Source organism: Hemicordylus capensis, chromosome 1 (genome assembly GCF_027244095.1).
Source record: "Hemicordylus capensis ecotype Gifberg chromosome 1, rHemCap1.1.pri, whole genome shotgun sequence".
Lineage (NCBI taxonomy): Eukaryota > Metazoa > Chordata > Lepidosauria > Squamata > Cordylidae > Hemicordylus > Hemicordylus capensis.
This window is the reverse complement of record NC_069657.1, coordinates 34,044,868-34,070,661: the sequence shown is the minus strand read 5'-3', so window position 1 is coordinate 34,070,661 and position 25,794 is coordinate 34,044,868. Positions and strand designations below refer to the sequence as shown.

Sequence of the window (25,794 nt, the reverse complement as noted above, 5' to 3'; positions counted from 1 at the left end):
TGATTCGGAGAATGATTGATGCTGATTCGTGGAGGCCAATCCTTCAGGATTGGCAACCCTACCTGTAGCTTTCTGGAAACAGTAGTTAGCACAGGCCTGCACAACATAAGGCCCAGGGGCTGCTTCTGGCTCATGACTTTTTTGCTGGTCCCCAGGAAGGAATATCCTGTAGCAACATCAGGACCGTGAAGAGCTCTTGGACTGCCCTGCTGACAAGCAGCAGTGACTCATTGCAGTTGGTCACAAGACCAAATGTCCCCCATCTCTGGGCTGGAGCCTACTGACGCCATCTGTCTTTCCCCAGGCCTTTCCCCCCAACTCCATCTCTCTGCCACCTCACTTTCATTCATATTTTAAATAATCCATTTAAATGTAATCATTAATACACTGAAAATTGACCTTGGTCCCTGTACACCAAGGCATGGTTGGTTCCGGCCCACTGGGGGCATTTGCGTTGTACACCCCTAAGCTAGCAGGAGGGAGCCCAAAAGGCAAGGGGAACATAAGAACAGCCCTGCTGGATCAGGCCCAAGGCCCATCTAGTCCAGCATCCTGTTTCTCACAGTGGCCCACCAGATGCTGCTGGAAGCATACAGGCAGGAGTTGAGGGCATGCCCTCTCTCCTTCTGTTACTCCCTTGCAACTGGTATTCAGAGGCATCCTGCCTTTGAGGGGGTGTCATTTGAAGGGGGTGTCATTTGAACACAGCTCCGGACTTTTAAAAGATGAAATGTAAACATGGAATTCACGATGAAATAGAAATGAAGTTCAAGGAAGAGGCTTAGGGGATATCTTGGGGTGCCAGCCCCACACAGCAGCCCAGCCTACAATACACCCTTGACTGTAAGCCTTTGTTATCTAGATATCCATCATTAAACACCTAGACACATAAAGGCTTTTCCTGTTTGATCACAGGGGGTGGGGAAGCCTGACTGGTTGGAGCTGTCAGCCTGGGGTGCTATCCAAGGCACAGTACAGATATAAATTATTACACCCACATGGAGTAAAATAGAAATGACCTGCTTCTCACTGTAAATCCTGAGGCTTGGCAGAGACAAGGGAGCTCAAAGCTGTCCCATTTTTCTCCTCTCCTTTCTCTCTGCAGCTACCTGCTGTGTTTGCTGTGGAGTCAGATTAAATAGCTGATCAAGCTTTTTCACAGCCTGGCCTCTGTATGTCCTGCCTGCTGAGAGCAATGGAGAGACTGAAAGTTGCTTCCACTGGCTCCATTAACCAATATGACTCAAGACTTGGACATTTAGAAAGAAGAAACGATCCTTTGGGAACACCAATTGCATTTAAAACTATCGTTCAGTTCACAGCATCTATGCACCTGGGTCTCTTGTCCAAATAGTTATTTTTCTAACAAGATTTTAAAAGATAGCTTCTATTATTTATTTATTTTTAAAGTACTCCACTTTCAGCACTAATCCTAACAACACAATGGCCTGAGTCACACAATTGTTCAAATCTAAGTTTTAAGTTAGTAACTGATATTAGTGTGATTGTGTGGACCCACAACAAGGCAGGAATCCCAAATTCCTCTCGGGACACAAATCAACATCAGTAACCTTGGCAAGGGTTCACAAAATCATGCGAAAGTTGGTTACCAACTTTAAACCTAGATGTGTGCAACTGTGTGAACCAGGCCCATGATTGTCATGTTGCTTCATTCTGACAACTAGGCCTTGTCTCTCTTTATTGTACTGTTTACATTTGCCACATTTTCCATTTTTTACTCAATGAAAGGCTTTCTTCAAAATATTCCCAAAGAGAAATATTTTGTTCCTCTTGTGACCTGCACCCATGACAAGTGTTTGTAAAGAGCTGCTTGTTGGAATCAACACTAAGATTATTATTTTGTATTAGTCAAACAAATGTCCCAGCCCACTCCACAAAAATGTAAATAATCCTGGTCAGAAGCTACTGAATACTCCATATGCAAGGAGAAAAGATGAGGAAGAAAAATTAAAGCACTGAATTCTGAAATATTCAGAAATTCTGCTGCGACTTCTTTATTTCTGTAAACCATCAATCTGAATTTGTATATGAATATCAGCTCAGCGGTTCATCCCACTTGTTCTATACTGTTATTTTAAAAGCCTTGATACTTCCTTAATGTGGTAGGGGAAATATCTGAGTAAAATTGTATTTCTGTTCCAGTTGTGTTAGATATGGGTTGTCACAAATGGCTTGAAGAATCAAACATTTCGTTATCTTAATTTCTCCATCTAACTCTTCTTCCGTTCATACGCTGAATTAATCAAAGCATTTTCTATCATTGCTCATTATATTCTGATCCAATAACCAAGTGTTTTTACATTTGCATGCCCCAGTCTGTGGTTTGGTTCTTCAAAACCACTTTCTAGTATCAAGAACATATGCTCATTATAGGCATCTTTTGCCTCATTTTTACTAAACTAGTTTTTAGTTCTCGTTTTCATTCTTTTGGTTTGTTTTGGGTCGTAGCCCCTTGTCTACAATCATACTTACAGGATCATAGAATTTTAGAGCTGGAAGGGACCTTAGCGATCATCTAGTCCAACCCCTGCTCAGTGCAGGAAACTGCACCAGCATCCCTGACAGATGGCTGCCCAGCCTCTGGTTGAAAACTTTCTACAATGTCCTTTTCTAGATGTGGTGACCAGAATCGTACGCAGTACTCCAGGTGTGGCCGCACCATAGTTTTGTATAAGGGCATCGTATTGTATCTTGCAGGGCTAGGCAGGACCAGTCTCATGGCAAGGACTCACCAGTGGAGCCAGGCATAAGTTAAGGTTACAAGCTGGGAAGTCAGGTTTACAAGGGAGCAGGTGTTAGGTCAGGTCAAGTTACAAGCTGAGGTCAGAAGCCAGGGAGTCAGGCCTACGTGAGAGCAAGGTAAGACCAAGGGCCAGGCTAGGAGCTTTTGTAGCAATCTGACATCAGGAAGGCCCTGTAGCCCTTTTGCGGGGGAAGTGGAGTCTGGCCATGGCCCCTGGTCTAGAATGCTGGGAAGTTTAAGGGGCCTGCCCTTTGTTCCATAGCTGGTGGCTGTGGTGTAGCTGAGGAACCAGTAATGGGACTGGTGCAGCTTTGGCCTCATATTATTGACTGATTGACTGCATTTCTAGACCACCCCATCCAAAGGCTCTGGGCGGTGCACAATTTAAAAAAACAAACATTAAAAACAAATACAATTTTAAAACGCACTGCTTAAAACAATATAAAGCAATTTTAAAACAATTCAGAGCCATTTAAAAACCAATTAAAATATTTAAAAGCAATTTAAGTCTGCAGACTTAGAAGCAGGGGGAAAGGCCAAGGGGCATCCTCAGGTCCAAATAGGGGCTCACAGGATACAGGATTCCCTGAGTCCAGGAGGAGCATTCCCAGACAGTGATTTTAATTTGATTAACCATGGATGGGCAAGTGTGCTTTCGCATAGCATCCAGCTTTAAGTTGAAGTCCCTGCTATCGGGGAGCACTCCATACACGATTCGGGGTTTTCACTGCCCATTGGAGCTTAGCCCAATTATGTCCAGGGTTCAAAAATCAACTTTTTGCATCGGTTTTTAAAGGCAAATTCGAAACATCCGTAACTCTCAGTACTTCACCCCCCTTAATCCCGCCATAAAGCCTGCTGTGTGGGAAAGCTCCTGGAGTTGGGGGACTGTGCATCTCATTTCTTCCACAGAGTCTGTCTTGGGCAAGGAGAGTCAGGCTTGGGAATCATGACAGAAAGAGGGCAAGTGTTAAAACTACACATTACATCCAAATATAAGTATTAGGACCCCAATGCCATTTTTTAAAAAGTAGCTTAAGGGGGCAGTAGCTTGAGGGGGGCAGTGAAGAAGTGGGAAGCAGTGGGTGCAAAACCCTTTCCCTGCCCACTGTTTTCCTGATCCAAAATGCACCCCCACAGCACCTCTTATCTCACCTCCCGTGGTGTTCAAAATATGTGTTCAAATGCCTTCATTTTGAACCTCATGGTGTGTGTCCGGGGGGGGGGGGCAGCAAGGAGTTAAATTTGGATCGGGGAATGGCAGATGTGCCCTCACCCCTCTACTCCAACCCTCCCCCCCCCACACACACAGTGGCATCAGGGCTCTAATACTCGTTTTTGTACATACTGTTTAGTCCCTCTGCTAAGAAGCTCCTTTTGCAATAACATGCAGGGGTGGGATGGAAAATGTCACTCTTTGCAAATGCTGTTCCACCTGCTCCGCGCATCTGTGAATAAATCTAAATTTAGGCAGAAATCCATTTGTGTGTTTATTTTTAAAGTGTTAATTATCTTCATACAGAGCCTCTAGAGACTCAATAACACATTTGTTTGGTTACATTCTGGCCTGTCCTAACCTGCTCTCTGTGATATATTCTGAAAATACAGTTAGATGCAAAGATAGATTTGTTCAAAAGACTGCTTTGTGCAGGAGATAGTATTCATTGCTGGGAGATATATATATTTCAGACAACAGATTAACAATATAATGAACAGTCTGCCGATAGTTTCTGGGTAAAATACAAAGTGCTGGTTATTACCTATAAACCCCTTAGGAGTTTGGGTCCAGGATATCTTAGAGAACGTCTTCTTCATCATAATCCCCACTGCCAATTTAGATCATTGGAGGAGGTTCATCTGTGGTCACCGCTGTCTTATTTGGTTGTGACTCAGTGGTGAGCCTTTTCGGTTGTTGCCCCGGGTTGTTGCTGCTTCATCTCCGATGGCCTTCAGAAGAACATTGAAGACATACCTGTTCAGTTCAGGCTTTTAGTTCAGGGGTTCCCAACCTGTGGTCCTCCAGATGTTGCTGAACTACAACTCCCATCATCCCCAGATACAGTTGATCAGGGGCGTAACTATAATAGGGCAAGGGGAGACAGTTGTCTGGGGGCCCATTGCCTTGGGGGGGGCCCCCAGAGGCAAGTCACATGACTGACTACCCCAGCTGTGCACCCGCCCAGGCTTCCTTCAGTTGTATTCATCCTCCGAAATTGATGTGAGTGTTAAGACCTGGAACTACCAGAACCGCATGTCTTTCTCTAGTACCATTAAATGACTTGCATCGTCCACAATTTACAAAGCCTTTAAAAAAAAATTTAGGATGATTTCCTATTGTGGCACATGATATGTGTGTGTGTGCGCGCGCTTTTTGTTACCACTATTGAGCCTCATTTAAGATTTCTTTACTTCATGAGCTGAGCTTCAGTGAGGGGGGGGGCATTTTAAAATCTTGTCTCTGGGCCCGTTCCAACCTTGCTACGCCCCTGCAGTTGATTGTGGCTTGAGATGATGGGAGTTGTAGTTCAGCAACAACTGGAGGACCACAGGTCAGGAAACCTTGTTTTAGTTGAATTTTAAATTTGATTTTAAATGTGATTTATTGTTATAGTTATTGTTATAGTTTTAACTGCCATGAGTTGCTAGTTTTTGGTGGTATATAAATGTGTCAAATAAATAATAAACTAAACTCCCCAGCACAAGTAGCTGCCTTTTACCAAGTTAGACCATTGGTCCATCTATTGGTCCATCAGTATTGTCTCAGTATTGCTCTCTATTGTCTAGATTCAGCGATTCTCAACATTGGGTCCCCAGATGTTCTTGGACTTCAACTCCCATAATCCCCAGCCCCAGGGGCCTTTGGTTGGGGATTATGGGAGTTGAAGTCCAATAATATCTAAGGACCCAACGTTGAGAACCCATAGTCTAGATGGACCAGTAGCTATTATTGTCTCCCCATTGGCCAGATGAAAGGGGGGTTTCATTTCTGAATAATAAACACTAATAGCAGCAACTATGATAGAACAGATGTAATAACCAGAAGCGATATCTTTTGTTCTCCATCCCTGGGCAGTAAAAAGAGAAATAAGATGTGTGTGTTTTTAAAGAAAACAAACTCTTGTTTGGCAATACATAAATTATTTTTCTATGTAAATATGCTGATAACTTTTTGTTGTTTAAAAGCAATTATATAAATAGTAGTAGTAAAGGTAAAGTGTGCTGGTGAATTGGTGTCGACTCCTGGCGCCCACAGAGCCCTGTGGTTGTCTTTTGATAGCGTACAGGAGGGGTTTACCATTACCTTCTCCCTCAAAGTATGAGATGATGCCTTTCAGCATCTTCCTATATTGCTGCTGCCCGATATAGGTGTTTCAGGAGACATACCAACAGGGATTCAAACTGGCAACCTCTGGCTTGCTAGTCAAGTCATTTCCCCGCTACGTCATTGGGTGGCTAAGTAGTAGTAGTAGACTGATCTAGTAGACTGATCTAAATAGGCCCCCCCATCTGAACCTTTTGAAGCTGTTTACAAAAGAAGTTTAGAGATTTAGATTCCACCTTCATCCCTGCCAAAGCCCTCCACTCCCACCCACCATTAGTGACCCTCTGCCCCAGTCCTCATCATTGCTACACAACTGTTGTTACAGCACTACCATTTTAAACATTTTCAAGTGCACACATGTATATTGTATTCAAAATGCTGCTGTTGGGCTCATTTATGTAGGTTGTAACAGCAGGGGGCAGTATTCTATGTGACTATGAGTATTATATGACTGATCAGATTGGGTAATGGCATATCTCCTGAACCCATAGCCCTCCTAAACTGAACTTTGATCTCACTTGCCCACCAATGTGTACTGCCACTATTAGGAACATAGGAAGCTGCCACATACTGAGTCAGACCACAGGTCCATCAAGCTCAGTATTGACTACCCAGACTGGCAGTGGCTTCTCCAAGGTTGCAGGAAGGAATCTCAATCTCAGCCCTATCTTGGAGATGCCAGGGAGGGAACTTGGAACCTTCTGCTCTTCCCAGAGCGGCTTTATCCCCTGAGGGGAATCTCTTACAGTGCTCACACGTCAAGTCTCCCATTCAGATGCAACCAGGGTGGACCCTGCTTAGCTAAGGGGACAGTAATGCATGCTACCACAGTATTGAAGTAAATATACTCAATTCTGAAACGGAGCCTGGCATTCATCTCAGGACTCCCTTGAATTTGCTTAGGTTCTCATTTGTCTTTTATAGTGTTTTGTCAAAATGGCTTTCAATGCCAAAAAAAAAAGGTTTTGCATTTTGACATTGTGAGCTGTCCTAAGAACACTTATGCATCAAAGGGCAGAATTTATAAGAGAAAATAAAATAAGATGTATTGAGTAAGAGGCATTGTGAGAAGGGTTGTCAGTGTCAAAGCACCCGATTGGCATGTAGAACGGTCTAGGATCAACCCATGGCGTCTCCAAAGGGGGCTGGGAAAGACCCTTGTCAGAAACCTGGGAGAGTCACTGCCAGTTAATGTAGGCAGCAGTGTTCCCTTTAACAGGGATTCCTAGATGTAGTTGACTACAACTCCCAGAAGCCATTGCAGCTGGGGATTCTGGGAGTTGTAGTCAACAACATCTGGGAATCTCTGCTAGAGGGAACACTGCTGCCTACATTAACTGGCAATGATTAACCGTAATCCCCAAGCAAAAGCCATTGCAGCTGAGGATTCTGGGAGTTGTAGTCCAACAACATCTGGGGGCCATGGTTAAGAAACCTTGATCTAGATGAGGTACTGCTCCAAAGTGGTAAAAGGTTCCTTCTAAATCCTCTGTTTCTACTGAAGAACACCTTCTCCTATGTTTCCCAGTCATGAAGGAGCAGGGATTTCAATAAATTTCAGTAAATGACCTATTTGTTCCTCTTAGCTTGACATTTACTATTCTATTTATTGTAACTTCCTTTATAGTCAGGGTAGGAGGGGGAATTACAGACACCTTGTGTGATGACTGTTGGACCTTGTTTACTCTTTCAGGCTTGACACAGGTGTTGGTAATACAATTGGTTTAATAAGCAGATATATTATACAGCTCCCTTGACAGGGACTGATAGTCCGCACTGTGCAATGCCAGCATTAGAGACGCAATGCAGCTGCCGTGCACATGAAAGGCAGCCCCAGGGGGTGCTGCGGGGGCAGGAAGTTGCACAAGGACCTAAACCCTAACCCTTGAAAGCTATGGAAGTAGTACTTTGGAAGTGCCCACACCCCACTTTACATCATTGTACAACTTCCTGCATCTGCCCCCAGGGCTGACTTTCATGAGTGCTGTAGTCCTGGTGGGTCCTTATGCCAGCATTCCGCAGTGGAGAATCTCAGCCAGAGTTCTAAATTCTGGCCTGCAGCAGAGAAGTGCGAACCAGTTCTACCTCTACCCCAGTGACCCAGCCACGCAAATGCCCAGTGCGCATCACAACAGCCTCTAAAATACAGAAAGGATTTTTAAAAAGGCCCTGACATGGGCAGAAATGGCCCTTTTAAGACTGGGGGAGGCTGGCAGGGGGAGGGGGAACCACTGGAGACCCCTCCCACAGCCATGGCAGCACCCCCCAAGTCCGTAAGTTATTTTTTCCCAAATTTTGCCCCTGCCCCGCTTGAGCCAGACCAGGGCCCAGCTCGATGTGCACAGAACTGGACCTGGCCCAGTTCAGCTCGAGTCTGATTCTACTTGAACCGAACCGGGTTTTCCAGTTTGGTCCACACCCCTAGCCTGCAACACAATTTTTCTTAGAGTGAAACCAGACTTTAATCATATCACATGTGGTTGCTTCTCTTCTGTACGTGGCATGTATGGGGCATCCAGTCCAGATCGTGGGAGGATAGAGTTCTGTAACTCCACCCTCTGCTGTGATTCTGATCCAGATCCCCTCCCTGTGTGTGTTATTTTTCAGAAGGAAGAAGCAGGAACCCCGAGGCCAGTGGTGTGATTAAAATCATGTCTGGCTTGGCCCTTAATCTAATAGAAGGGGGAAGTCTGCAGGCTGGGCTGTAATGTACTTAAGGGCACAGTGCACAATTAATTTACTATACTTGAGTACAGCACACCCTGGAAAAGGTGATTGTTATCTTTATAAAGTCATGATAGATAAGAGAGGGGGAAATCCTTGCATGCTTCCTATATATTACTCTACAAATTCAGCACATCTTTGGGTCCAAGGAAGATGGGCCTGGATTAATGCCAACCAAATAACTCTACCACTTTTTTCAGGCTGTACTGCTTGGCTCAGTGCAAGCCATGGCAACTGCCTCATCGATGTCCCTTTCTATTTTTCCAGGCCTGCCACAGATACTGATGAAGCAGAGGAAGAGAAGACACAGCCGGGCCAGCCTACTGTTCTGAGGAATTGCTTTTCCACACCAGGCATCAGTGTCCTTGAGAAACTCATCAAAACGTGCCCAGCTTGGCTTCAGCTAAGCATCACTCAGGAACAGGCTGCTGAGATTCTTTGCAAGGAACCACCAGGGGTATGTCTACATTTTGCCAGATAACACTAGCCAGGCATTATCAAATTGTGTATGCTGTACAGCAAGGGTTCTCCAACTTGGGTCAAAACCGCCATTGTGGCTGGGGATAATGGCAGTTGTAGTCCAACAACTTCTGGGGACCCCAGTTGGAGAACCCTTGCTATACACAGTTATAGTGCCAACTGGAATGCACCAGCAACCCCACCCCCTTGTCATCATGTCCCTCCCGCAGACCAACATGCTCTACAGCCTGGCTCCCCTCCCCTCTTGTTCTCCATGGATACAGCATTTGCTTGCAGAGACAAATGCTGTTCTCAGGAGGAGGTCTTCCTTCTGACTGAAAATGCTGGATGCTCTGTGTTCTTAATTGCAGAAAGGATCTCTCTTCATATGTAGTGTTTGTATCTGCAAACACAGTGTTTTTGGAGGGGCAAGACTATGGAGTGTGTCATTGGGGGAGGTGGGGCTTAGCAGCACACTGCCGTGAGTGCTGTACAATAGAGATGTGCAAACTGATTCAAATTTGAATAGATTCAACTCAAAGCTGGGTGATTCTAGTGATTTGAATTCAAATCAAATCACCCCTTAAAGGGGCAATTCAATTCAAATTAAAATCAAATTTTCAAAATTCAATTTGAATTCAATCTGAAAGCCATTTGGCACTTTTTAAAAATTATTCAAGCCTCCTTACTGGTTTTAAAAGGTGCCAAAACAAGGTAGAATCTATTCAAATTCAAATCAAATTTTTGGACCATGTTCAAATTTGGTTTGAATTTGAAATGAATTTTTGGAATTCAATTCAAATTTGAAACAAATTTTTAAAAACCATTTTGTTCATGTCTATACTGTACAGTACAGCATCCACCATTTGATAATGCCTAAAGAAGGCTACCACTTGAGGGAGACTATTTGTAGGGCTGGATTCCCTCCTTGAAATTTCGGTCCAATACTGAGTTAGGTACTTCAACTAACTAAACCCCTGCAAACTTGGCAAAGAGGCACCTTTTAATGTGGTGATTCTCTTTATTTAGCAGGGGGAGAGTAACTGGCCCCATCCACCCCCAGCACAGTATCTCCAGTGACTGTTGCTGGTGGCTATCTTATGTTTCTTTATAGATTGTGAGCCCTTCGGGGACAGGGATCCATCTTATTTGTTTGTTATTTCTCCGTGTAAACTGCCCTGATACATTTTGGAAGGGCGTTATAGAAATCAAATAAATAAATAAACTATGCTTTCTATTGGGAGTTGTGCCCCATTACTGTCATACGCAGGACTTTTATAGGGCAGTCTGTGTGTGGAACAGTGAATGATAGCATTAGTATAGCTGGATGGAAAGAAAAAATAAGTTGATTTATGTGTCCTAGATCTCCAAATTGTTCGGCCAGATCAGAAGATGATATGGGTGTAATATGTAATGCTTATGTAATATCAAGGCCAATACTAAACCTCTCTCTCTAGATCTTAGATCAGGTCATTAATTAACATAAAGTTGGTTGGAAATGAGATTCCTTTTCATTTCAAGCATGCATCTGGAATGGTATTGTAAATGTTTTTTCCTACAAATAAAGCACACTATGCTAAAAAGATCAAGAAACCTTGGAAGGGGGGATGATGCAGGATTTCAAAACTTATTGTGGTATTTTATATAACCTATACCAGAGTGCAAGAGGTAACTTTGATGGATTGAATCTTGTCTGTTCTAAACCCAGATATTACTCCTATGCAATTAGGAGTTGAGATTGTTAAGGACATCAGAACATCAGATATGGCTCATTAGTGCAGATCAAGGATCCACGTAATTCAGTATTTTGTCTCTGATAGTAGTCAGCCAGATGTCTCTGGGCAACTCATCCAAAGGGTATAAAAATAATAACCACTCATCCTGCTGTTGCACATCCCACACAGGGCAGATTCCTTTTGGCTATTTGGGGTAGTATTTATTTATTGATTGATTTATTAGAAACCTTTAATATAGAAGACTCTGGGCGGTATACAAAAACATGCAAAGCAAGACAACATTAAAATTACATTCTCAATTAAAAACTAAAGTAACTAACACAAATGAAAAAACCAAATAGGTAAACTACAGGGCAAAAGTCTGGTGAAACAGAAAAGTCTTCAATAGAGATTTAAAAATCAATCAGGAAGGAGCTAGACGAATGTGAAGGGGAAGGGAGTTCCAGAGAAATGGGACAGCAACCGAAAAGGCCCTTTCACGGGTCCTAGCACCCCGTAGTTTTTAGATTATATCAAAAAGCATGCAGACACTGACTGGATGGGCAACAAACATATAAGGTACAAGTTAAACCTCTTTGCCATACTGCAGAAGCACAAAAAACACTAAGATTCAAGTTAGGCTTATGATATCTGGCTATCCCAACCTCAGTGTAATATAGGAGAATGTGGGGATAGGAGACTACTTACAGGGGAGAATTGGTGGGTGGAGCGGGAAGGTGGGCAGCGTTCCCTCTAAGGTGAGCTCATGTGCACACATGTTTTTAATGTCCACTCAGTTAATTCTAGATCTCACTCAGGGATCTAAGGCCCCATTCAGCACATAGATGGTGGGGTGGAGGGAGAGGTAACACAGAAGGTGGGGTGCTTATTCTCTTTTGCACTCTGATTTTCTTCTACAGATGCTCCCCTGAGTCTGCTTTTCGCACAGCTGTGCTCATTTCCCATTTTGGAGCAATGGTGTGTTGCAGATTTGGGTCCCAGCAGTAGGACTTCACCAAAAGATCCCTTTTCTTGAACACAACTGTGTTATTAACAAATTTAACCAAATAATTTGTTCCCACAACTGAGGTCAAAGAGAAGGTCTTCAAAACTACTTTGCGTTCTCTGGTCCCCTCTTTGTGTCACACTAAAAACATGCCCACTCTGGTTCATATTTATTTATTTATTTAAAAAAAATAAATTTCTAGACCACCCAAAACCTCCATCTTTGGGCGGTTCACAATAAAAAGGCAATCCAAACAAAATTTAAACATTAAACACAATTTAAAACTTAAAACAAGTTAAAAGAATTTAAACTGTAAATCTAATTAAAAGCCTGGGTGAACAAATGTGTCTAAATTGACTTTTTAAAGGTTGTCATTGATGAGGAAGCTCTTATTTCAACAGGGAGCACATTCCAGCTCTTATTTCAACAGGGTCAGCAACGGAGAAGGCCCGCCCCTGAGTAGCCACCATACGAGTTGGTGGCAACTGTAGACGAACCTCTCCAGATGATCTTAATGGGCACTGGGAATCATAGCGAAGAAGATGTTCCCTTAAATACCCAAGGCCTAAGCTGTTTAGGGCTTTATAGCTTATAACCAGCTCCTTGTATTTTGCCCGGAAATGTATTGTCAGCGAGTGTAGCTCTTTCAATATAGGGGTAATATGGTCTCTCCGAGATGACCCAGAGACCAACCTGGCTGCCGCATTCTGTAGCAATGGTAGTTTCCGGACTACATACAAAGGCAGCCCCACATAGAACATTCCTCCTGCCAAAGCATTCCTCTTATAACACTAGACCTTCAAGTTTCAGCATGGTGTTCTACTAAGGTGATTTACTAGGGATGGTTTACTACTAGGTAATTTACTAGGGATGAGAGAGGGGCTTTCTCTTCTCTGAGCTAACTAGTTAACAGCAAACTAGCTCTTCTTTCCCAGGAAGAGGACTGGAATTTCAATCAGTTCACAGTGACAATCTCTACCCTACTTTTCCCCATTTCATTTCTTTAACAATAACAAAAATCAATTCTGTTCCACTAAAAAGAATTTATCAACATTTGTAGAAAGAATGTGATCTTGCTACAGCTGTATTTTTGGTATAGCATTTCATGGTATTATTAAATGTTGCCCTAGTTCTGATATGATTGAACAGGTTATGCATGGGCCTTTCTAATGCTTATATAATGCAGTGTAACCTCTTATCTCTGTTTAGATATTCATGGTTAGGAAAGATGAGAACCTGAAAAACCTACTTCTCTCAGTTCACTTTCCAGCCCAGACAGAGACTTCTGAGGTCCTGGAGTACAAACTTAAAGAAGAAAAATCATGTAAGTTTATCCCCAGTTTTGAAACTTCTTCCTCATCCAAACTATTTTCCTACCCACAATGTATCAGTTCCTGTATCTGGCTCAGGGGCAGAGGCACCACTGGGTTGGTTCGAAAGGATTTGAAGAATCCAGGCTGCCGCCAATCAGGGGCCGTGTCTGTCACCCCAGCCACACCCCCTGCATCTGACATCAGGCGCAGGGGGCGTATCTTGGCTTGCAAATCCCCAGCCAGCTCCGTGTTTGCAGCACGGCCAGAGCGGCTCTCCCTACCTAAAAGGCCTAAAAGGCAGGGAGAGTCACTCCAGGCTGTACTGTGAACGCGGCACCGGCCGGGGGATTTTGCTTACAAGTGGGGATTTTGCTTACAAGCGGGGATACACCCCCTGCATCTGACATCAGATGCAGGGGCGGAGCTTAGCATCTGACACCAGCCTCAGGGACTGGTTCTAGGGGGCCATGGTGGCAGGCTGGACCCGGGCCGCCTCCCTCTGCCCCTCATCTGGCTGAATACATATAGATGTATGTTGGTCTCCTTGTTCATTACAGCTTTCAGATGAGCCCTTAGCAGTTATTTTGTTGAAATTTATGGCCAGACTTCTATTGTGTAATTGGAACTTGTAAGTCCATTTGTTAATGTAAATAGGAGCTGTGTGGAGCCTCAGCTGGCATCAATGAGAGCTTTCCTCTCAGGGCAAATAGCAGCTGGAGTGTGGAACTGTTGGAGTTTTCAATTATTTTTCAAAGTGCAAACAAAGGAAGCTACCCACTCCAGTTAAAGAGTAGAGTGCAGAGTTTTTGTTGCTGCAGTCATCTAAAGAACACGCACGGAGATTGTAGTACAATCCAAACTGAATAGGTTTGTTGGTGAAGTACATTCTACATTGTAAAGACCATAGCCCTTTCTAAGAGCTACATAATGGATAGATGGGGAGAGAGAGATGTCCCATCTACTCTCTGAGAGGAAAAGAAGTAGACTGACTTCCCACAGGAAATACCTGAGGAGTCAAGGCAGAGGTCATAGAGTAGAGGTAAAGAAGGGACAGGTAAGGAGACCCCCACTAACTACCTCTACTCCCAATGCCCCTAGTGGTCAATAGGACAGTTGGTGCAAAAGATTGATTCACTGGAACTCCATCTCCAACAGGAACCAATGTGAATCAGGACCACAGCAGGGGGAAAGGGCTAAAGCCCCTCTACGCCCGCCATGGTCCAGATCCAGATCAAGTTTCCATGGGACATCTCTTTCTTTAGACTGTCCCAATCACACAATAAGTGTATTATCTAGTATGGATCTAAGACGGGTATCCACCAGGAGCAGGACCTTTTCAGTTTTGACTCCTTCTCTTTGGAACACCTTCCCTCCAGAATCCTGCAGAGCCAGTTCCTGGCTTTTTTTTTTTTTTTTTTTAAAGTAAGCAAAAGCTTAGATTTCTTTGAAGGGGGATTTTAGACAAATTCATGGAGGATAGCAATATCAACAGCTATTAGTCACGGCAGCTAAATAGAAGTTGCAGAAGCAGTATACCTTTATCTCCTAGATGTTGAAGGTGGAGTTGTTTGCAGGCTTGCTGGTTTGCAGGCTTGCTGCATTTCACTCTTGAAAAGTAGATGGACCTTTAGTCTGATTTTGCAGGGCTTATCTTATGTTCTGATTTTTTAATATATATTGTGCAAGAACTTTGGTTTTGAGAAATAATAAAGCACAATTGTAGCAACAATGGGCTTGTGCAGATGACTGATGGATTCCCATTGCCAGAATGCTGCAGAGGATCTCTGCAACTATTTCACCATCCCCAGAATTTCAGATGGGTGGGTCTCTTTCCTTTAGCCACAGGACAGGCAATTATTCTGCTGTGAGTGAGGAACTTTAAAAAACATTGGCTTATATGATCCATAACCCCTATGAAGATAGTAAGGCTTGTGGCTGCTGTAGAGCTTGGGTGGTAGCTTTAGAAGCATTACCACACTTTCCCCCCTTTGTGACAATAGAAATACAGTAATACTTCTAGCAGTCATCAATTACAGAAGGCGTGACTCCAGCAGAGAGCAAGTGCTTAAGAGAAAACAAAATTAAACCTATACAAGAAAGATGGGGTTAGGTGGAGTCAAAATTACATGCAGCCTTGTGATACTTCATGTCACATGTCACAGCACTATCCAATAGGACAGCATCAGGGGTCCACACGGTTGAACAGCTGCCAAATGCCTGAAGGCCTTTGAAAAGGTGCTGAAACCATAACATCCTGCTGGTTCGTGAGGGATGTGGAGAAACCATCTGAGATGTGTCGAAAATTCTAATTGAGAGGAACCCTGAAATTCAGAGAGAAGTTCAGTTTCTCTTTAGCGGATCTGTCGAGACCCTAGAAGAAATATCTCCATATCAGTCACTGATAGTCGTCATATAAACACAGAGAAGTGCCCAAGCAAATGGTAATGACAGTTCATGCTAAGCAGTAGGAGGCTTAGCATGAACTGACCCACAAAGCCCCCACCCAGCTTCCCTACATTTCTAAGAGTCTTTTCTTCACAGTCCAAAGAAACAGAACCATCAGTGGGACCCAACTCCTGACAGCCCAACTGGCAGAGATGTAAAGAGGAAAAGTTTCCATTTCTAAATTCCTGCTTGGCTACTTGAAAAACCTTTGGGATGCAGTGAAGTGAAATTAATATGGTGGAGTTGGGTTTTATTAAAAAGCATGGGGCATTTCCCCAGAAAATCCAAGACTGCCAACTGGGCTCTGGTTTCAGAAAGAATCCAGATGCCCAGCGAGGCTGTAAAGAATAGGGTCTCCATAGGTCTGCAGGGCAATCTAAGTTATGAAATCTTTATATTTGGGAGATCACAAGTCTGAGATAGAAACCCAAAGGGCAGAAGGAAGTCGTGATATTTAAGAACGTAAACATTGTCTTTCTGGAACAGAGCAAGTCCATCCCGTCTACCATGCCTGGCTGACAGCAACTGGCCAGTTGCCTTTGGATACTCACAGGCAGGATATTTTATTTATTCATTCCTTAAAATCATCTCTTAAAAAAAAAAAGCAAATAAATAATCCTCTGAGTCTTGTATGTTATGTCCTAGATTTAAATTTTTGTGTTTCTACTTTTGTACTTATATAGTAATTTTTCATAGGACTTCTTTAGCAAATAAATAGCATTTCTGGGGGCAGGGGATGCTCTATCCCACATCCTCCACTGCGCCAAGAAATCTTGGAGCTGCTTACAATATTATAAAACATTAAACACATCTAATAAAGCAATTAAAATCTGTCATTTAAAAACTCAATTATGTAAACTGCTTTAAGAACTTTAAAAAAAGAGAGGCATTATATAATAAATGATAATTAATCATCACAGCAGTAGTACAAAATAATAACAAACCAAGGCAGCAAGAAACAACAACCAGTGAGACCACAGAAAACATGGAATGGATTAAATGGAATGGCCTCCACTCTCTGCTGAAAGGCACTAAGAGACGGGGAGAGCCAAACCCCCTGGGGTTAAAGAACAAAACGTGGGGGTTGCTTCTGAGAAGACCCATTGCATGCCCCTACCCTCCACACCCCACCAGCCAAAGAGACACACAAAAGGGCCTCCCACAGTAACCTGGGCACAAGAGTAAGTTTGTGCAGATCTCCTCATGGGAGGGAGGGCAGCTGGTCTTGTGGTAGCAAGTGGGAATTGTTCTTTGCTAAGCAGGGTCTGTCCTGGTTTGCATTTGAATGGGAGACTTAGACTACATGCAAGCACTGTAAGACAATCCTTAAGGGATGCTCTATGGAAAGAGTATCTGCATGCTTGCATGCAGAAGTTCCAAGTTCCCTTCCTGGCATCTCCAGATAGTGCTGAGAAAGACTCCTGCGTCTTAGAGAAGCTGCTGCAAATCTCTTGGAGAAGCTGCTGCAAAGACAATACTGAGCTAGATGGACTTAGTAAAAGGCAATTTCCTATGTTCCTAAGATAATTTTAAACTGTTTAATTTGTTTTTATTTTATGAGATTGTGGTTTTTTTTACTGTGTATTGTGAAAATTTAACCGTTTTATATTGTTTTAAATTTTGTACACCGCCTAGAGATGTACATATCAGGCAGTATAAAAATATGACAAATAAATAAATAAAAACCTTCCCCTATGTTGGGCCTCAACATCTGGTATTGAGGTACACTTCCTCTATACCTGGAGGTTCTAGTAGCTGCATGCTGCTGTCCTGTCCTCCATGCTTTTTAATGATCCTTTTTAGAAGCCATCTAAGCTAATAGCTAGCACTACTTCTTGTGGTGCAATTCCATATAAAAACAAGAATTGCTGGTTAGAGTGTTGAATTAGAGCAGGGGAGGCCTGAGTTCAGATCCCTGTTTAGCCAAAGTCACTGGGTGACTTTGACTTTGGGCCAGTCATTTATCTCTCAGCCTTAGCTACCTCACAGGGTTGTTGCATGTCTGTTGCATTCCTAGAAAGAGAGCTGGTCTTGTGGTAGCAAGTATGACTTGTCCCCTTAGCTAAGCAGGGTCTGCCCTGGTTGCATATGAAAGGGAGACTAGAAGTGTGAGCACTGTAAGATATTCCCCTCAGGGGATGGAGCCACTGCTCTGGGAAGAGGAGAAGGTTTCAAGTTCCCTCCCTGGCTTCTCCAAGATAGGGCTGAGAGATTCCTGCCTGCAACCTTGGAGAAGCTGCTGCCAGTCTGTGAAGACAATACTGAGCTAGATAGACCAATGGTCTGACTCAGTATATGGAAGTTTCCTATGTTCCTATGGATGTTGGAGTTCTGAGTTGGTCCATCTTTTTTTGTTGTGTGTCCTGGTGTCTGCTGTACAGATATTCCAGCTGGAAATCAACCAGCCACTCCTGATACCATGTGATATTCTAGTATGAATAACTTCTAGTTTCTCAGTTATGAAATAAACTATTACACTATTTACATAGTTTAATTTACGCATTTTACATATAAACTATTAACTATTTACATAGTTTATTTTACATAGCTTACATATAAACTATTAACTATTTACATAGTTTAAGAGTCCATGTTATACTTAGAGAGAAATACTGGGGCCATGTTCAGACATAATACTAAACCGGAGACAAACGTGCCAGAGGTTTGAGTCTGTGGTTGTCTGAAAGAGTTAAACCACGGTTTCATCACCTAACCACGGCTCCATTTTTGACCCCAAACCTGAATTTGAACCTTCGGTTTGTACTGAGTTTCACTGCTGAAACCTCAGGTTTTAAATGACAATTATTTCATCCAAATTCTGCCGCCACCGTAACCTGGGGTTTGTGCTGTGGCTGCTCCTGAAACCATAGAGAGTTCGGCTCAGACCAGCTCAGAAATGGGCCAGCTTCTTGCTGGCCACCTCTCAGAGCTGTTGCTCTGCCATCTCCACAGTCCTCCTGCTGTTGCTTGGCAACAGGGACACCATGTCCCTAGCATTCATCCATTTAAAGGGAAAGAACCACATTGGAGGAAAGCCCATGGTCCCCTGCGTCTTATGAGCCCCCCTTGTCCATCCACATAACAAGGATGGGATGATAAGAAGGTCACAGCAAGAGAGGTCTCCAGCAATTCAGGAAGGCAGAGATATGTGAACAAACACATGGAGCCCCACTAACAACAGAAATTGAACAACTAGGTTGTTTCCCCACAAAGGGCACACATGCCAGGCTATTGGGGGAGTGATTCCATGGCACTTAGCAGAAATACCAATGTGCCAACCACGTGCATAAACCCACAGAAACCCCAGCTGTGGCAACCTTCCGGTGGTCCAGTCATATAAAGAAAGAGACAACACGTAGTCACATGAATCTGATATCTGTCACTGGCTGTTGGATTGAATTGTCTTGGGCAACTTGCAGTGCACACCTTGGTGTGTATGCAGGACCTTTCCTTGGAATTACATGCAATATATTTTGACAGCTTCCATCTGAAGAATGGGGGTGGGGGTGGACACGAGAGCAAGGAACCCTTTCATTAATAGCACACCTGATCTAGTGTGGCTGCTCAGCAAGGCATCCTTTCAAAGGTGTTGTATGTGCTGTCTGGTTGGACAGCACGGCATTGATTTCCATGGATGCCTGAACAGTGTCTGAATTTCTAAGGTTCCCGGGGACAGTACTGCTCCCTCCAACTGTATAGAAGGCTGCCTTCAACTCTGTGCACACGCATATATGTGTGTGTGTGTCTCCACATGTCCAGCCTCGCTCTTCCCCCCCCCCCCAGCTTCAAGGTATCCCAGACTGGTTCAGTATCACGTGTACCAGAAAAGGAAAATCTACTATGAACAGGAAAACCCAAAGTTTGGGTTAAAAGAAAATTCCTAGGTTTTTTTCAGTGGTTCTTTTCTACTTTTTGTACCAGTTTGTAGGGGAAGGGGGGGCCTTCCCGTGGGGTGCAAGCATGCAGTCTCAGCCATACCTCATGAGCGGAACCATCCCACAGGACAAAGGTGGCAAGCTTGAAAGCCCTGTGTGATGATAAAACATACAATAGATTGCCTTCTCCCAAGGACCACCTTTTCATGAGAGTGCCTGGCCATGGTGACACAAATGTGGGCCAGAGGGCTGTTGCCTCCCTGCCCCGTTGATGGATCCAAGCAAGTTCCAAGGAAGGATACCCCAGCAAAACCTTTCCCAGTCCAGGTGACTGCCACAAACCGAGGTCGAAGCCCTCCCTCTGACAGTCTGTTCTCTCCACAGCACATATTCATGGGTTTAGTTTTACCCCACATGGCCACCTGGCTTGCCAGGATTTGCCCAAATCCGCAGCTGCCCTGCCCTGGGTTGCACCGCTGTGACTGATTTACATATGCCACAATGCCAGTCCCAGCTCATCCCATTTGGCTGTGAGTGCAGGATCCATCCCCAGGCTTTCCCAACTCTGCCCACCCAAAACTGCTTGGTCACATGGAGCGGATCAGGCTCCTTGTTGAGTGAAGAGGGGATTGAGTGGACAGGGGAAGGTACAGAGTGTGAGTTCTATTTTTAATCAGAGATACCAGGAACGCCAAATCAGTGGGGGGCCCTATAGTTGAATGGCCTACCTCTTGAGAGTGCACTCCCAACAGAGACCCAAAGCACATGGTGCCTCTGGTTTTCCCCAGTGGACTGGCCCTCTCATGAGAGGGCTAATCCCCGGCCGGCAAGCTGGCACAGGGGCAGGAGTGTGTTTGGGCTTCCTGGACTTCTTGGCCTGGGTCTCTGAGTCCAATAGCATCCTTTGTCACGGTGGACCAAACCCCAGGATCTGTTGCTTGCCCTCATATACATATTCCTTTCTAGCAAGTTGTTGTGCTCCCTTCCCAGAGTAACAGAAAACTAGTGTCCTTTGCCATCCCCTAGTCCCAGTAATTGTGTTTGTGCAAGACTGCATGTCTGCAGGGCTTCTGCAAGGGCAGTGGTCCAAGTGGTGTGAGGAAAGGGTTAAAATGTCTTTTCCCTGCCAATGGCAGGCGATCCATGCCAAAAAGGCACAATCACACTGGGCACACCCCCTTGAAGATCATGGCCAATAGTTGCCATTTTACTGACATCCTGACACCTTGCCTGCGGTCTGGTGACGCAAGCGGTCTGGAGCTTGCTGGGACACAGCCTTGGTGGACTGTGTTCAGCCAGAGTTCGCTGAACAGCAGTTGGACGATTGTCTGCGGGATGATTCCCAGTTTCACAGATTAACCACAGGTTCATCTACCCAAGGTTTCACACGATGTATGAACTCGCCCTAGGTCTACACTGTTTGCCATTTCAACTCTAACTGAGGGATTGCTGGGTCAGTGGCAATAATCTTTCAAGTCTGACCCTCTTAAAGAGATAGTATCCTCACAAACATAAACATGTCGTATACCATGGGCTTGGTGGAGGGCGGGCGGAGAGCAGATACAAATTTTAAAATAAATAAATAAAAATAAGATAAAAAATAACGACATAATGAATGAGGCAAGATTTGAACCAGAGACTTCTCACACGTGCGCACACACATCATTGGCTTGGCTTACTTGCTTTTTTGGGTGGTTTCCTCTCTTCATTTTTGAAGTGAGATATATGTCCCTCGTTAATTACACTCCTGCCAACTTTCCATGTAGACTTTCATTATGTAACATATTGCTGCATGCCTGGCGTTCACACTTCCTGCTGGTGAAGGTTATTACATGAATTCAAATGCTAATGGCTACCACGGAGTACCACATTGCTCCAAATACAATACCCTGTGCTCTGTGCAGCTTGGCACATAAAGGCTCTCTTGCAGATGAAATTTCTCTGACAGAATATTCTCAGGAGCTGCATTCACAGAGGTAATGAGTTCTGCCAAAGAGAGGTCAAACCCTTTAAACATGTATCTATACTTTTCTTAGTAGTTAACAATCCAAACTTCACAACTGCCTCTCCCCCCCCCCCCGCAAAAAATAAAATAAAATGAGAGTTACATTCTACTCTGACGCACCCTGGAGTGCTCGATCTCATTTTCTGATAACCAACATTGCAAGCCATCAAGTTTGCCTCACGACTGCTTTTGAAAAGGTTACCAAAAAAACAAAAAGTATATGCATACATTTCTTTGAGTATCTGGAATTGCAAATTGCTAGAGCCTAGAACCGTGTAAGCACTTGGGAATATTCATGGGCTTTATGACATATCATGATTCAGAGAGTGTTAAATTAGCTTGAACAATTGAGAAGTTATGAAACGATCTGTAGTATCATCGATGCATTATTCATTTTGAAGCTAATGAGGGAACTGAAAGGAATAACTAGGCAAGTGGTTGACAAAAAGCAGTTTTCTTCTTTTGACTATACAGACAATTTTGCTTCGGTTTAATTCTGCGTTGGTTTGGAAACAGTGATTTTGTGTAATTCTGGACTGCATCATTAAGGACGTAATATGTGCAGATATTATGCATTTTAAAATGTGTAGTTCTGTGAGTATAAAGATTTCATTAAATACTGCACAACCAACTGCAACACAGTGGCCTATATCCACTATGCAAGTGTTGCACTAGCATAATGCTGTTGGATTAGATCAAGGAAAGCAGAATGACACTGAGCAAAGAAAAGAATGTCTGTTCTTTCACTCGCAGAAGATGTTGACACCTTGTTCAACACCTGGCACCAGGGGCGGAGCCATCATTGAGTGAATGGGTTCAAAGAACCAAGCCACCAATGAAAAGGGCCGCTGGAGCCCCTGTTGTGTGTGATGTCATGCACAAAGGGGGTGTGGCCCGGTTGCCTGAAGGCCCTCCCCAGTCCTTCCTCTCTGATTTCCAGGCAGCACTTGCTGCCTGACATAATTTATGTCCCTTCCTCTCGTTCCAGCAAGGGAGAGAAAAGGAAATAAATGATGGGGAGAGCCTGCTTGGGACTCTCCAGAGCCCAAGCCATGCTCCTGTGTGTGTGTGACATCATGTGCATGGGGCATCACTGGCGGGGCCGCTGGGCAGGCCAAACACAGGTCACCGTTCTGCTGGCTCCACCCCTCCCCGGCACAGTGCATTCCACAATGCGTTGCACAACTTTTGTGCAACTTTGTGTGCATCCCAGGGATGGTCTTCTGCTAGTGCTTGCACAACAGCATGGCACACCACAACTTTGTGTAGCTCAGCAAATCTCTTAAGTGCATGCAGCTTCATTCATTGCACTAGTGCAACACTAGTCTGGATGTCAGTCAGTGCTGAAAAGAGAATTGCCCCACGGGATTATTTGTTACATGTATATTCTGTCTTTCCTTTGAAGAGTTCAGTGCTTATTTATTTCCTGCATTCATATACTGCCTTCCTCCCAATGCACTACTCAACTGTTTAAAATACTAGCTTACATTTGAATGGACAAGGACCAAAAGGGAAAGGAGACTGGGAGGGTAGAGGAAAATAAGTAACAGGACTCACTGGCAGTTGGTTCCAGTTAAGTTGCTAGAGGGGACCTCACTCTGATGCAGCTAGATGAAATGGCGATGGAGAGCAGGCAGTTCTCGGGGTGGGGGGAGCCAAATGGTGGCACATTTGCCCACCCTACACTTCCACTGCTGTGGGATAAAACTAATGTGCCTCTTGTTATAGCCCAGGGCTGCTCAACTTAGGCCCTCCTGCAGATGTTGGCCTACAACTCCCATAATCCTTAGCTATTGGTCACTGTGGCTGGGAATTATGGGAGTTGTAGTCCTCAACCTTAAGTGGCGCAGTGGGGAAATGTTTGACTAACAACAGAAGGTTGCTGGTGTGAATCCCCGCTGGTTTGTTTCGCAGACTATTGGAAACACCTATATTGGGCAGCAGTGATATAGGAAGATGCTGAAGGCATCATCTCATATTGCATGGGAGGAGGCAATGGAAAAGCCCTCCTGTATTCTACCAAAGACAACCACAGGGATCTTTGGGCACCAGGAGTCAAAATCGACTTGATGGCACTCTTTACCTTTAGTCCAAAAACAGCTGGGAGCCCAAAGTTGAGCAGGCCTGCTATAGCAGGAGGGAGAGCCAAAGGCCATTGTGGCTGGGGATGATGGGAGTTGTAATCCAGCAACATCTGGGGACCCGAGGTTGGGAACCACTGATTTAGCTAATAGAATCTGATAGACCTACCCTCCATTATTTGTCTTTTAAAAAAAAAGTCATCTCAGCCACTGACCATCAGCACACCTTGTGGCAGCAAATTTTGTAAGTTAATTATGTAATGTGCAAAGAAGATAAGGATATCTGAACCCTACCCTGCATCAGGATAGGAATGAGGACATGGATCAGGATTGGGCTGTTGGCTACCAAAGGATGTCCATCTAAGGAAAACCGGTTGAATGAGATGAACTTCCAAGCAATTCCATTCTTAGTTCTATGATTGCAAATGTAAACTGAGAAATGTACAGAAATATTGGGCTGGTTTAGATGTCACATACAACCTTGGTTAAAGCTGGGCTCTACGTGATGTCTCTGAGTATCATGAGCGTGTGATCTCCCCTCCCATCCCGTGTGTGCATCCACTTTCCATCTAAGTCAAAATAAGCCAAGATTGCTTGTGTCCCACCAATCCTGGTTTATTCTAGCCGACTTCTTTCAGATAAACTGAAATCTGTACCCCAGGTTTGAATTAAGTTACAGATCTTACTTATTTGAAGTAAGTAGGCTAGAATAATACAAGATTGGTGGGTTTGGACATCATGGCTGATCTTGATTTAGTTTAAACTAGATGGGAACTGGATGCTCACGCAGGCAGGAGGGGTCGTATGCTCCTCAGGCTCAGAGGCATCACACTGTGCCCAATTTTAATCAAGGTTCCACATGACTGAGAGCCTATTTTCTTTTGCCAGTGACAGCAGAGAGTTAAGCATCATGTAGAAGTGGCATGAGACAATAATGGATTTCCCAGCTTGGTCCCAGTCAATACACAGAAAATGGCACCACAGATATGCAGAATGATCTTTGGAGCCTTGGAAATGTTGCATTCAGATCAGGGTGACTCATTCTATTTTTAGTCAAGTAATGTGCCAGAGATAGCTGTGTCAGTTCTCTATATTTAGTAACTCTGACCGCAGCACACTGGAGCAAGCTAAGGGTCGTGCTTCTGCTTCCCTTCCTCATGGTAAGGGTAAGTTGCTCACCTTGTTGTATCTACTATTGAATAATCTGAACAGCTAAAACAAACAGAAGCTTTCTTTTACATTTTTCTTGAGGAGACAATAAAACAGTTGATGTCTGTGTGCCAGAGCAACCTATTAGTTTTGCTTTTTGAAGTTTAAGTCATTTTTCAAAAGAGTAGATTTATTTTAGCAAGGTAATTGTTTTCAGGATACCCTACAATGGAGAGCAAAGGATTTAGTTGAGCTCAACTATTGTTCTTCACATGAATTTCAATTGACCTTGATTTTCTCTGATGAAAGTCAGTGTTGAGGTTAGCACTATTCACTAAGGTAAGCAGGTTTTGTGTGGAGTTTAGTGGGGAAGTGTGTGGGGCACACAAGTGCCCCCCCTTTATCACAAAGGAGACACCCAGCATAAAGAGAAGGTGAGTACTACCCCACTTTTGTAATTTTTCTTGGAGGACAGAGAGTAAAACCTTGAATTAGCTGACAACTGCAGCTAAGACCTAGCTTCCAAGTAAACAAGCTCTATATATTCTAAATAGCCAATAAAACCAATTATGAAGGTGGAATGCCCATAGGGGAGGGAGTGCTTCCCAGTGTATTGCATGGAGTGTTGCATGTGTGACTTTCTGCTTGAGGGCCAGAAGTTGTGGGTGTGTGCTTGGTGCAAAGAGCTCCTGGCTTTCAGGCAATAGGTTTGTTCCCTCAGAGCCAAGGTGGCTGGCCTGGAAAAGCTCAGGGAGGCAGAGAGCTATGTGGATGAGACCCTCAAGGATGTGATCAAGGCATCCACTCCCAGGCTGACAGCTCTTCTGCTATCATGGAGGATGAAGCTCTCAGGGAAGGAGTATATCAGTCTGAGGAAGAGGGGAATGCTCCCTTAGAAGGGACCCCTTCCTTGGGTGATGCACCCAAATCCTCTTG

At 44.1% G+C, this 25,794-nt stretch overlaps 1 protein-coding gene across 1 annotated transcript in view; it reads left to right on the top strand.

The window, feature by feature from the left end:
- Positions 1-25,794, top strand: part of RIN3 (Ras and Rab interactor 3) — a 132,296-nt gene that overhangs the window by 23,174 nt on the left and 83,328 nt on the right. The window contains exons 2-3 of the mRNA XM_053269651.1: positions 9,078-9,267; positions 13,200-13,314. Coding sequence (XP_053125626.1) covers positions 9,078-9,267; positions 13,200-13,314 — 305 coding nt within the window. The remainder of the gene's footprint in view (positions 1-9,077; positions 9,268-13,199; positions 13,315-25,794) is intronic.